This window comes from Arachis hypogaea, chromosome 15 (genome assembly GCF_003086295.3).
Source record: "Arachis hypogaea cultivar Tifrunner chromosome 15, arahy.Tifrunner.gnm2.J5K5, whole genome shotgun sequence".
Classification (NCBI taxonomy): Eukaryota; Viridiplantae; Streptophyta; class Magnoliopsida; order Fabales; family Fabaceae; genus Arachis; species Arachis hypogaea.
The window spans coordinates 66525287-66538823 of NC_092050.1; the positions used below are offsets into that span (position 1 = coordinate 66525287).

Below are 13537 nucleotides of genomic sequence, written 5' to 3' on the forward strand. Positions count from 1 at the left end.
CAACAAGAATTTACCCCTGTGATCCCTCCAAAGGTAAATTTTAACATAAACAGTTTCGCTTTTTAATTACACTAATACATGTGTTAACGTTTGGTAAAATAAATTACAGCTGCACGAGGAAAGGAGTAGAATGTATTTAGCATTGGATTTCGTCACACTACTAGAAAACTAGTTATTACAGACGGATATTTCCGACGGATTTTATCCCGCTGAAATACAGAGGGAATTTCAGAGGGATTTTTTGTCGGAAAACAAAAAAAATGAATTAGCATAAATTACAGACAGAAAAGAGAATCCGTCGATAATTCCGTCGGAAAAATTAATTTTTTTCGTGAGAAATAGTTACAGACGGAAAATCCGTCTGTAATTAAATAGACAGAATGCTGCGTTTTATTAAATTATTACAGACAGAAAATCCGTCTGTAATTTAAAAATTTCCGTCTGAAAATTTTAACTGTGACCTAATCTATCCCCTCTCTCCCGAAATCCATTCACAAATAAACAGCTGCCAACTCCTACCTACCTTTATGTGCTTCTTCCTCTCTCCGTCGTACAGTTGCTTCTTCTCTCCATCGCACGAGCTGCTTCCGCCGCTGCCGGTTCCGCCGCCGCTGGCATCGCACGATCTCTCTGTCATCCCTTGCGTCACACGAGCTCCCTCTGTCGCCGCTCTCGTCGCGTCTACTCCCATCGTCGCAGAGCTCTCTCCGCCGCCGCTCTCATCGCGTCTGCTCCCTCTGGCGCCTCTTCCATCTAATCTCAACAACTCGCTCTCTCGGTTCTTCTCGTAACCATCACGAATTTCAGGTATATATATCCTGATTTTGTGATTCTGTTCTTCGTGATAAACCTTAGGGCTCAATTTTTCTGCGCCAGTTTTAGCTAGGTTTATCATACTCTGCTTTTGTGCTTCGTGAATCTATGGGTTTACTCTGATTTTGATGAATTTTTTCTGCATTCGGAAGCTTTTTTGACCTAAATGCAATATTTTCTGTGATTCATGTGATTCATGTGATACTAGTGTATAACTTTATTATATAATTGTTGATTGACAGAGTTGTTGAATATCCACCGGGGAAGAATATATGAAATAGCATCTGTTTAGTTGATTCGAATGCAAATGTTAATGCCAGTGCTGCCATGTCTTCCAATCAATCATCTTCTGGGTCTGCTGGTGTTAAGGAGAATGCAAGCGAGGTGGTGATTGTGGATGATGATAAAGAGGAAGGAGAGTTGGAGGAGGGTGAGATTGATGATGATGGCGCTGACCCTGAAGCATCAGTAACAGAGAGGGTTCAGAGTGTTGCTGAATGTGGTGTAGTTGCTTCAGATACTGATTCCACATCTCATAAGCTCAGTGTTAGGGAGGTTCTGGAGGGTGTTACAGTTGCTAATGTGGAGAAGTAAGTGAAGTACTGTTGATGGGTTTTTGTTTGTTTCAACTAATTTGCTGACATTGGAGTTTATTCTCACTGAATCGATTTTGTTTTATTTGTGGCTATTTGTTCTTGTAGATCGTTTGAGGGGACTTGCTCTACTCATGGTGCCATCAGAAATGATTTCACTGACTTGACGTAAGCTTACATTGCATTGCTTTTCAATCTGCTCTCTTTACATTAGTTTCGGAACTTTGCACGGAACCTGTTTGTGATAATGCTCTTTTGTATTCGTTACTGAAATTCTTAATTGCTATTTATCATTTGATAATTAAGTTAAAAGCTGCACTGGCATTGATATTGATTTTATCATTTTATGGTTCTGAAGCCTCATGATTGATTTTTGGTTGTTTTAGCTCCCCTCATACTTGGTATCCACTGGCCAGAAGGAAACATCGCAGGATTATCCTATTAACATATCCAAGAAAGGGATTAATAGTATTCTTGTATTCCTATTAACATAATTTACATGTGCTATTATATATTTGAGTGCATATGCCTCTAGAGGATGTTGTCATGAATGTATTTCTCATAAGTTACCGACTAGTAGTAATTTTTCGTCCTTCTAACTTGGATTTCTTGACCTTTTTATTACAGGTTTTATGGGGGCTATGATATCAAATTTGGCATTTGTTTTCCGTAATATCTTTTCAAAGAAGGGAATGAAGGGAAATTCTGTCAGCGGAATGAATTACTACGCTTGTTTATCTATGTTGTCATTGGTAATTCTCACACCATTTGCAATTGCTGTGGAGGGGCCACAGATGTGGGCAGCTGGATGGAAAACCGCCCTCTCGCAGATCGGACCTCAGTTTATATGGTAAATAAAAGATGACTGCTCAATCTGATGTTATCCCTATTATGTTTGCTATGCCAGCTTCAATCTTCTTAATCTTTGTCTCTATATTTTCAACTGAACATAAGATGATATCTTGAAATTTTCATGATCTTTGATTAGATACAAACAACTATTGCCTTCTCCATTTCTTTTCTTGTCCTTTTAGGGAAATTCCAAATTATTTGATATTTCTCCAACAGTTAGCTATTTGCTTTTTGAGATACATATACATGAGAGGAGTCTCCATGTGTGAGAGTATAACTAATTTGTGTTTAAGAGCAAAAGACATGTGATGAAGTACCTCACTTATGCTGCTATGCAATTAGAACTAAGTAATAAACCTATTCTGTAGCTAACTATGAAGTTGACAATTTGGATTTATCTGCAGCAAAAGAGATTTTTTTTTATGTATTATTTTTAAACTAAATTTAGAGGCAAACAAGGAGAATTTAGAGTCACCTGAACCTTCCAGCTCTCTTATAAAGATATTGGAAACTGAATTTGAATGTCTTCCTGGCTACATGAAGGGTCTAGCGACATGGGAGGTGAGGTTTTTTGTGTCTAACTAGATGTTTCTTTACAATTTACATGTTCTTTGGGAGGTGAGGTTCTTTAAAAATGTATTGTATAATGTAAATTGTAAAATGAGATAGTGTCATATAATATAAAAATGCTAATTATGAGATTATGTTAATAGTAATTGAGATTGTGAATGTTGCAGAGCATGCCAGGGTACACTGAATTTTATTAGTTCCCAGGTAAAGCTGGCCCTCCTTGTCTCTCCCAAGTCTTGAAGACATACTTTTAAAACTCTTATTCTAGTTCACTTTCCCTCGTAACATGCATCATCTAACAAAGTTGGATATTTACTGTGGTTTCTTATTTTGTGATTGCAGAACAATCTTCATGAACTCTGGGCCCTTCTCAATTTTCTTCTGCCTGAAATTTTTAGCTCTGCTGAAACTTTTGATGAATGGTTCCAAATATCAGGTGAAATGGAAGTTCTTTGTAGACTGATCATTTAATGACTTGACATTGTCAAATGTTTCTAAATATTTCTTTTGTAGGTAAAATGGTTCTATTGGATAAGTTACTTCCTAAATTAAAAGGTTCTTTTGCAGGTAAAATGATCTAAATATACTTTACTATTTACTTGTAAATGCATATTTTAACATATAAAAATTAATTTTAACAAAATTCTTAAATATAATGTCTGTGTCATTATTATTACTCTTATTTGAATATAAATTTTCACTTATGAGTTACCAAAATAATTTAGTATGGAGTAATGGTCTAATAGTTGTGGAGGGTTAGATGCAATTGTGGAGTTATGGAGTTATGGTCTAATAGTTGTGGAGTTATGGAATCTAAGAGAAAGGAGTCTTTGATAATTAGCTGGCCAGAAAAAGATGCCATATGTAATTTTCCTTTCTTTCTTTCTTCCATTTACGCTTGTGTAATGCTGTGTATTACTTGTGTTATCACTAACAAGAAAAAAAGTGTTTAATAGATACAATCATTAAGCTTTCTATCAGTAATTGAGGATAGGAACTATAAAGTTAGGTTCTATTTATATCAAGTAATTAGGGGAAAAAATGGTACTTTTAAGACATGGATATTATTCTAAGAGTTTGCTAATTAACAAGTGTCTAATCAGCTAGTTTTAATACATGCATGTAAGGTGTTGATGTGAGCTGTGTTGTAATTATCTCCACATCCATAAATGTGTATGGATTTGTCTCTTTTCATCATTATCCATATATATATTGCCAACTTCTCTTCGTATCCCTCACTCACTTACTATATCCCTCGCTTCATCAATTCTCTCCCTCATCACTCATCATCATCATCTCCATGGCTTGTTGCAACTACTTCTTCAACCCTCAACAAATAGATGAATATCCTTTCCCACTTCCCATTCAATTTTTCTTATATGATTATGATTATTACTATTATTCCAGGTAATCTAATTAGATTAAATTGTTACAATACTCTATATATACTTTTTTTTTTTGGTGAATTATTTGCCACTGTGCTGCATTTATTTATGTTCAATCTATATTTCAGGGGAAACAGTAACAAATATCCACCACTGGAATGTTGGGCACACGAGTTTTCAATACAAAACATGGAGTGTTACCCTTCACTTCCTTTTTATGAAACTCTCTCCATCGAACCAATTTCAACTATTAAAGGTATATATATCATGATGATGACTGATGAGTTTCTTAAAGTTTTTATTTGCTTATTAGATTCTTATATTACTATAGCTACATATATTATACCTTGTCCTTAAATACATGCAGACTATGATAAATCAGAGGTACCGTTTTGTTTTTTCACAAGTTTTCTTCTTCAAATTGAACTCAAGTTTGGTTTTTTTGAAGCTTTTCATTGGGTGTCTTCTTGATGTTTGATAAAATGCCTGAACTAAAAATGAGAGTATTTTTTCAGGTGAAAACTGATGGAGCAAACTCTAAGGGAAGAAGATGCAGCTAACTGGGTTTACAGGGGTGAAGGAGCTGTTAATCTTGTTCTTGCTTACAATGGATCAATTAAGTGTATCGGATATGATGAGACCAATTAAGTGTATCGGCTACGTCTTGAATTAAGTGTATCGGATATGATGAGACCAATTAAGTGTTTCCATGTATTACGAATGGTTGCTTGATTTCCTTATCGGTGGTAAAGTATACCTTTCAAGCTATTATTTTCATTATTTAATAAGTGGTATCTTTTTGGTTGTAAAACTCTCCTGATCGGAGTACTTCTGTGCAGTAAGATATATCATTATATTATTGCACAAAAGGATGTTCACTTGTCAAGATCATCTCTAGGCTTATTTTTGTTAATTAGTTTAACTTGCTATTAAAATTCTTGTCCCATTTTGTCATGTAGATTCTAATTGAGGTTGATCATCTACAAGATATCCTTGGCCCATATATATTCAGATCAAAGGTGTTAATAAAGATGCAGTGGCAGTAGTGGGTTCAATGCTTGAATTGGATGGCTCATATACAACTAAGGTTCAACATGTTTTATTTTAGTTCCTTTTCCCCTTTCGTGCATAATGCTGGGCTGAATATATCTAGATGCTGGTCAACTTACTATTATTCTTGTTCATTATTTTGGTAGATTTATCTTGAAATAATTTTAAACAGACTACCAACAATAGAAAGAACTTCTACTGGGATTAACTCTTAGCAATCAGCAAGGCTGCTAGAGATTATTGAATTTATTCAATCTCAGGTATACCTTTCCTATATCTATGTGGGTTGCACATGCGGTTTTTTCTATTTATTATATTTACACAGTCCTTGAAATTTCAGAATTAGTATAGTTATGCCACACAATTTTATATTAAATTAGTTTGTATAGATACAAATTGCACTAATAATGAATTATCAATATGCAGAGGGAATGTATCTTTCGCCAAATTAGTCTGTTGCCTTCTGCTTGCTTGTAGCCTGATAAGGCCTTAGAGCTTGGAATCATAAACAGCCGCCATGAAGCCTTCATCACTTCCAAACTTTGGTGCAACAATGATCACCATGACCTTGTCCTTCCAGCTCTCAAGACCACACTCAAGTATGTAAAGTAATTGAAAAAGAAAAAAAAATATCATATAGTATATAATCTCACCAATGTATAGTTGCTCTTCAAATTGATTAGGAAACTTGGGTTGGACTATTTAGACCTTTACTTGATTCATATGCCAGTGAGGTTGAAACCTGAAGTTGATAGAGTTCTTGAAATAGGAAAGGATGATTTGCTTCCCTTTGACATAGAAGGAACATGGGAAGCCATGGAAGAGTGTCAAAGATTAGGCTTAGCCAAATTCATTGGTGTAAGCAACTTTGGCATAAAAAACTCACACAGCTCTTAGAAAATGCAACTATTCCTCCTGTTGTCAATCAAGTAAGAAAATTCAATAGCAACACTTGCCAAAAGGGATTAAATTTATCAAATAAATATACATATTTTAAATAAAAAATTTTATGGTGTCTATAAAATTTGTGTCTAATTTGTTTAAAAGATGAGGGGTAAAGGAGTAGAGCCCACCATTTATATTTGATTATTTGTGTCAAATAGTTAAAAATTTAGACACATTAGAACACACAATTTTAAATTGAATAATTTCTTTTTTTTTTTCATTTTGACAATAATGATGTGGCTATATTCAATTTTAACTTTAGGTGGAAATGAGCTCATCATGGCAACAAGGGAAACTCAGAGAATTTTGCAAGCAGAAAGGAATCCATTTGGCTGCATGGTCACCGTTTTCTAGTAAAGTCACAGATATTGGCATCCATTTTCTTAAAGGTATTGGGCATTGCATTGTAGAACTGTTCCAACATATAGCCACTATCTTTGTTTCTACAATGCACTGATATTGTGTTAATGGCATCCAAATGTCTTGTGTATGAGTGTTTCTGATTAACAATTTAAGAGAAAATGAATTTCATAATTTCATGCTCATCTTCTTTTCTTGCCTTATTTCAGGGCTACAAAATCTTGCTCTGTTAAATTTGGAAGGCTGCTTTGTAACAGCTGCATGCTTGGATACTCTTGCAGGTTGAATCACTTCACAGACCTTATTTATTTATTTATTTATTTATTTATTTTTTGTGTGTGTGGGGGGGGGGAATAAGTTTATCTTGATAATATCTATGCCAAAGAGCTTTAAGTGTATCTTCTTATTCATTTAAAAATTGAAGGTTTCAGGTTGAACCAACTTACGTTACTTTTTAGTTTTTAGAGAACTTCCTTTGTTGGATTTAAAATTAACTAATGAACCATTCAAGCAACAAGTTAATATTGTGATTGATTGTTTTCTGCCAGAGCTTCCAGCCCTCTCGAACTTGAATATCAGTAGATGCAATTTTACTAACAATGGATGTGAAATGTTTTCACGTAAGTTGTAGACTTGTCACTTGTACAGCTAGCTACTCAATATATACTTATTGGGTTTCACTTTTTGGTTGTGAATACTAAGTTTGTATTATTGGCTTCTTTTCTTTGTTTTCTTTATTCTACCTGTAGTAAGTGATGAATGGTGATTTTGACTAAACTTATTTTTTCATTTTTTTTATTTCAGCTTCCATCAATTGAAGTTGTTGCAAATTCACCACCAACTGAACGTGATCATAGGCGGCCACCAATTCATGTGATTGTCATATGTCCAACTCGAGAGCTTGCAAGTCAAGCGACTACAGAAGCTGCTGAATTGCTTAAGTATCATCCTACCATTGGTGTTCAGGTTGTAATTGGAGGGACAAGACTTGCTATACAGTACAGATCCTTGTTGCTACACCTGGAAGGCTTAGAGATCATGTGGAGAATACTGCTGGCTTTGCAACTCGGCTGATGGGTGTGAAAGTGTGGGTGCTCGATGAAGCTGATCATTTACTGGACATGGGATTTCAGAAAGATGTTTTGAATACAAAGTTTATATTTTGAATTATAGTTCATGTATCAATACACTTTGTTGATATATGGTTATTACTTATTATTATAGTTGGTGTATCAATACACTTTGTTTATGTTTTGAATTATATTGACTTGTTTGTTTATAGTATTTTTCTTTTAGTTTGATAATACAATGAATTTGTTTATTTTTTGAAATATTATAAATATTTGAATACAAATTAGATAAAAATTTGTATTAAATTTATATTTATTTTGTATGAAAATAAGTTTATTTTGTAATTAGAAAAATAAAAAAATATATTTTATCTTACTGACGGATTTACAGACGGATTTTCTGTCTGTAATCAGAGTGTGAGATGATTTTCCAAAGTTCAAATTACAGACGAAAAATCTGTCGGAAAATCCGTCTGTAATTACAGACGGAAAATCCGTCGGAAAGTTCGTCGCCTTTGGGAAATGGATAGAAAATTTACAGAGGGAAAATCCGTCGGTAATGGGTAAAAATCCGTCTGTAATTTTCCGATGGAAAAAAATCCGTCGGTAAATAATTTCCGACGAGGCTTTTACAGAGGGACAAAATCCGTCGGTAATTTCGTCGGTAACCAAAAATCCCTCTGTAATAAACACCAAATCCGTCTGTAAATCTGTCTGTATTAATCCATTTTCTAGTTGTGTCACCGGAGATTGGAATAAGATACGGGCAGATGTTAACGAGAGGTTTCAATTATGGTGGATTATGATACACCCATAGCATATTTACTTAAATTGGGAAGAATTATTTATGTCTTCTTGTTAGACTTACTAAAATAGACGAATTTATTTATTAAAACTTTTTTATTCCTATTGTTTTGTATCGCATTCTCGTTATCCCACTAAGAACATATAATTCTGAATAAAACTCAGAATCATTAGTGCTATTTACCTCATTTTTTTTTCAATTTTTCTATGATGAGCTCTTCTTCATAAAATAAAAAAATAAACTGTATAATAAATATTTCTAACTAAAACAACATAAGTACTTGAGTTATTGAGATTTAATTAATAATGATTCGTTCACTAATCATGCTCATTATTTTCTTATATGGTTCTTGTTTTCTGATGACCTAATTATAAAATTAAAGTAGTGTAAGAATTCTATTTTAGTAAATTATATAAGATCCTAATTAAAAGTATTCAAAATTTTTTCAAATATTACACTTGAAAATTAAATTTTACAAATATTATATTATATTACACCAAGATAAATTATTAAGAAACCATAAAGTATTATATAATAGAAAAATATTATATAATATTATAAAAACATAATATCTATTATTAATTTCATTAAAACTTATCACGTATACCTACATATATATTTGATTTAACCAAAATATAATATGAAAATATTTATCCAAAATACGGGAGTAAGAATTTTTATTGACCAATTATATTTTATTGATTTCTGTTGTTCCCACTAACAAATTCGGTTAGAATTTTTTTTCAATAATGAGAACATGAAAATATTTAACCAAAGAAAAAAATTTATATATAACAATTTTAATATGCACGACTTCATATACACGACTCCACTTTGAAATTTTAATCTCCATTATTCTTCCTAAATTCTAGGTGGGGTTCTTTTGGCAATTATGTATATATGAATTCTGTTCTAACTAAGTACTTCAGAAAACTGAATAGCCTTTGAGTGCGGCAAATACACGTGATTTTACATTAAAATACAATTCATGTTCAAAACAAGTTAAAAAAAATAATCAATTAGACAAGCAAAGTTAACGATCACGAACAAATGAAGAATTTCTACTCATCAATCCTTTCATGGTTTTCAATAAAACGGTAGCAACTAAACCAAAATTGTTGAGCGAGTTCCAATCCTTTTTCCCCTTTGAGGGAAGGAAAACTGAACTAAAAATGAACTGTTTTAACGACACAAAAAGAAGGAAAACAATACATAACGGTCAAATGATAAAAATGAAAGTCCTCCATCTTTGAGCTCGAGAACTAAAACTCTGAAGCCTTTGCTAGTCCTTCTTCCTCTAGCACGCGCAAATTTCCGTCCTTTTGAACGAACATAGGGCTTGGTGTGACTATGGGGCACACCAGGTGCTGGTCCAAAGTACTTGACAGCCTCTCGTCCATTCTTATGGCCTCTAAGAAGAACCTGAAACAATATCACAAATATAATTTCATTACTTGTTATACTCTGCTAACATTTTTCTTTCCTTCATAGAGAACTAGTTGATTTGGCGAAGAAATCATTAATTAAATATAATGTAAATATTTTCAAAACATAAAAGAAGTTTCAAATCATAATTTCCTTATATTTTGAAACCTTAACAATGCACCTAGCAAAACATGTAGAACAGAAGTGCTAGTTATATTTTTTGTTCCCTCTACAGCTATCCTAGCAGGAATGCAGAACACAGACTAGGGCCCTACTTAACTGGGATGAAAATTGCTGGAGACAAATAATACGTTATTATATAAATAGAAAATACAGTGGTTTGAGGGGGCTGAAAATGTAAAGATCGTTCAGGAAACAATCAAATTATGTGCCAAGTACAAGAAACTCTGGACTCCAAATATCACCAATCATCAAATCGACAAAAAGGTAGGTGAGAAAACCAGGGACCAAAAAAGTAGTATTCATCAATTCGACAACCATATCACTATGACATTTTCAAAATGCATACGAACATAAATAGCTAGATTACAAATAAATATTCACCACATTTCCTTGAGAATAATCCGGCACCTTTATGCTCCACAGCAAAGAATCTAGCATAATATAGGCTGCATAGGAAGTATATTGCAGTAAAATAAAGGTTAAACTCCAAGTCTTCTAACTTTGGTCCCTAATCTTGATATCTAATATCAGAAGAAGAAAAGCCAAGCAGGACTTCAAACTTTGGTTCATAATAGTAAATAGCAATAGTCTAACATGTAAATAACATAATATTTAAATAGATCAATGTGACAAAGAACACAACAAATACCAAACCCAAATAGAATAAAAATTAAAGAATACAAGAAACTTAAACCGCTAACTATACCTTATTACATCACTTCGTTGCTACTGTACGAAGCATTCTCATCATATACCTACAATATCAGCAATATAATATCGTTAGTACTAGCTGATAAGCAGCAATTAAAACTTAGTCATACCTCATTGGTAAAAATACTTACCAATGAGTCATCTTCAATGTTCATGTGATCATCCGAGTCATTTCCCCAGCCTTCTGACTGTGAGATGCCACGACGAACACGACAAGTTGTTCGATTGTGGCCCTCCATGCCACACTGTCCACATCGATGTTTTCTTTTATTGAACTGTGAAGCCCCCCCTTTTGTCCTACATTTTCTTGGGTCCCTTGGCATGCTATGTCCGAGATCATTGGTTGCGAGCCCAGCTCCAGAATTATCCACTTGCACACCATCTCTTACACTATCTGCATCATTGACCAACTCTTTTTGTGCAGCATCTTCCTCCTTAAATTGTTTCAACAAATTCATAGCCATTTCCCGTATAAAGATAAATCTCTCGTTATCTCGACAAGCAAAGTTAGCTAGTTGTCTAAACCAATCCATCAAACAACCGTATTGACTTAGCATCAAAGAATCCCAATGAAGCCCTCGAGCATTTTGGAAACTAACTTTGGCAGTCTTGGTCCACCGAGGCAAGACTAATGACCTTGGCAACTCCTCTATATCTTCATGCACCAAGACACAAATTATGTGTTCACAAGGTATGCCAAATGATTCCATTCTCATACATGAACAATTGAATTCCATCTCAATGTCACAACAGAATACACGCCACGTCTCATTTGGCGTTCGGTCTAAAGCGACAGAGTAAATCACATAAGAGCCAGTTTGCCTCATATTTATTACCTTCATTGATGCAGCCCGTACAAGGATTGGTTGGAACATATGAAATATTGATAGGGTGTAAACATTGGCAGCACTCCTCTCTAACTGTTGAAAACAGGTTTGCAAACTGGGTCTCCCATTCACAGAGGCGAGGTCAGCCTGGACCTCTTTCCACCTTATATGGTCGACACAACGATTAAAGTGTTGAATGAACTCAACCAGATTGTACCTTGAGTTGACATACTTTGCAATGATCGAGTTTAATCCCTCGCACCGAGAAGTAGTCCGGAAACCAGCAAAAAACTTCCCTCTTATATGTGCAGTTGCCCATGAATGTCTCTTTTTATACATATCTAGGACCCAATTCTTGTTTTCGACACCAAATTCCTCAACCATTTCAAACCACTTTTGACGAAATACATCAATTTCATAGTCGCCTAGCATACACTTTTTAAACATGGAGGTAAACTGGGGCTTGCCAATGTTACTTGTTGCATTGCGAATCAGATGCCATGCACATAATCTATGATGTGCATTAGGAAACTCTTTCTCAATGGCGAACTTCATTGATAAATCACCATCTGTGATCACCGAAACAGGTGCTTTCCCATTCATTGCCACTTTCAGTTGTTGTAGCAACCACCTATATGTGTCTTTTTCCTCATCGCAAATTAAAGCAGCAGCAAAGATAATTGTTTGATTGTGATGATTGACACCAGAAAATACCACCAGTGGACACATATATTTATTCCTCTTATAGGTAGCATCAAAAGCCAGCACATCGCCAAATAATGAGTAGTCTACCCTACTAAGGCCATCACACCAGAATAAATTGCGCAAAGTACCATCGGCATCCATGTGATGATTAAAATAGAGAGAAGGGTCATTTGTTGCTTGATCTTCTAGATACTTCAAAGCTGCATATGCATCACCGGGTAATTGGCGCCTCTGCTTTGCTATTTTATTGTACATGTCCCTTTGCGTGAAAGAGAGATACTCGTAGCCACCTGCCTGATTTGCTAATGCCCGATATATCTGCCCAACACTAATCCCACCCTTTTTCATGTTAACCATGTGGCCAATATCAGCCTCGGACATGAATCTATGCCTAGGGAGCAATCCAGTCAACCGAGGATCCAGAAGCGGATGATTGTGTTCATCAAAAAAATAGGAAATAAACCAACGACCACTAGGTGCATCTACACGAATCTCCATCAGTGCACTGCAGCCACACCTTGTCTCGGGTGTAGGTTTTCTCTTAAGGTTTCCAATGCAGTAACTATTTTGTAGTCTAAATCCTTCACGATGACATACAAAATTCTTCAACTTAAGTGCGCCCGCACGACTCTTCCTACTCCTGTTCTTCCGAGCACTAAAGCCTCTTGTCCTTGCATATCTATTGTAGAACTCAAATGCAATGTCGACATCAGAAAAGTGAAAATGACATACATCTTCATCCCTGATGTTCCAAAATTCAATCATCCCAATGTCTTCAAGTGAGTCAATGTTATACCCTTCATCGAAGCCGTGATAATCGAACATTAGTTCCACACTTGTGTCGTCCTCATCCATATAATCCACGTCAACTTCCTCATATTTTTCTTCCTCCTGCTCATACTGATCATATGATGTATGCTCGCTATTAACCCCTTCATGAGAAAATTCTTGACCCATAACTTCCTAAACACCAATACACATTTCACAATCTTTTAAAATTGAAATCAATCCAATAGTGTCAATCTTAGGAATCATGGAAGTGGACACGAATTTCATTTATTGTATTAGGGGGAAATGAAGGAGCGTGAATCCAAAATCTAATAGTGAAACTATAAGAGTAAAAACAGAAAGACAAAAACAGTTGGCAATGCCAGCTATGCATGCGATGGGTGCAAGGGGAATAAAATATTAAAGAGTATATATCCTATCTATCAATCTATCCTCCAGTTTGCCATAGTGACGA

General features: G+C 34.8%; 2 protein-coding genes across 5 annotated transcripts; one reads left to right on the forward strand and one right to left on the reverse strand.

Moving 5' to 3' along the window:
- Positions 1-456: 456 nt before the first annotated feature.
- Positions 457-7847, forward strand: LOC112750351 (uncharacterized). 4 transcript variants are annotated; one of them, XM_072216327.1, is made up of 17 exons: positions 457-807; positions 1056-1403; positions 1515-1574; positions 2034-2256; positions 2707-2819; positions 2996-3032; positions 3171-3264; positions 3342-3395; positions 4342-4469; positions 4729-4959; positions 5173-5300; positions 5410-5523; positions 5690-5862; positions 6471-6597; positions 6778-6849; positions 7117-7188; positions 7373-7847. In XM_072216327.1, the coding sequence occupies exons 2-4, from the start codon at positions 1141-1143 to the stop codon at positions 2077-2079; spliced, it is 369 nt and encodes a 122-aa protein (XP_072072428.1). In that variant the 5' UTR covers positions 457-807; positions 1056-1140; the 3' UTR covers positions 2080-2256; positions 2707-2819; positions 2996-3032; positions 3171-3264; positions 3342-3395; positions 4342-4469; positions 4729-4959; positions 5173-5300; positions 5410-5523; positions 5690-5862; positions 6471-6597; positions 6778-6849; positions 7117-7188; positions 7373-7847. The 4 variants fall into 4 exon arrangements, 2 of the variants coding, with proteins under 2 accessions (XP_072072428.1, XP_072072427.1); XM_072216326.1 differs by lacking the exon at positions 2707-2819 and having other exon boundaries at positions 484-807; XR_011871983.1 differs by lacking the exons at positions 457-807; positions 1056-1403; positions 1515-1574; ... (10 more) ...; positions 6471-6597; positions 7373-7847 and adding an exon at positions 6605-6695 and having other exon boundaries at positions 7117-7227.
- Positions 7848-9476: 1629 nt separating this feature from the next.
- LOC112748502 (protein FAR1-RELATED SEQUENCE 5-like) lies at positions 9477-13251 on the reverse strand. The gene is made up of 5 exons (XM_025796739.1): positions 10894-13251; positions 10766-10806; positions 10419-10497; positions 9776-9865; positions 9477-9620 (listed from the first exon to the last, which is right to left on the reverse strand). Exons 1-5 carry the CDS (start codon positions 13249-13251, stop codon positions 9477-9479), a joined length of 2712 nt encoding a protein of 903 aa, XP_025652524.1.
- Between the last annotated feature and the right edge of the window lie 286 nt (positions 13252-13537).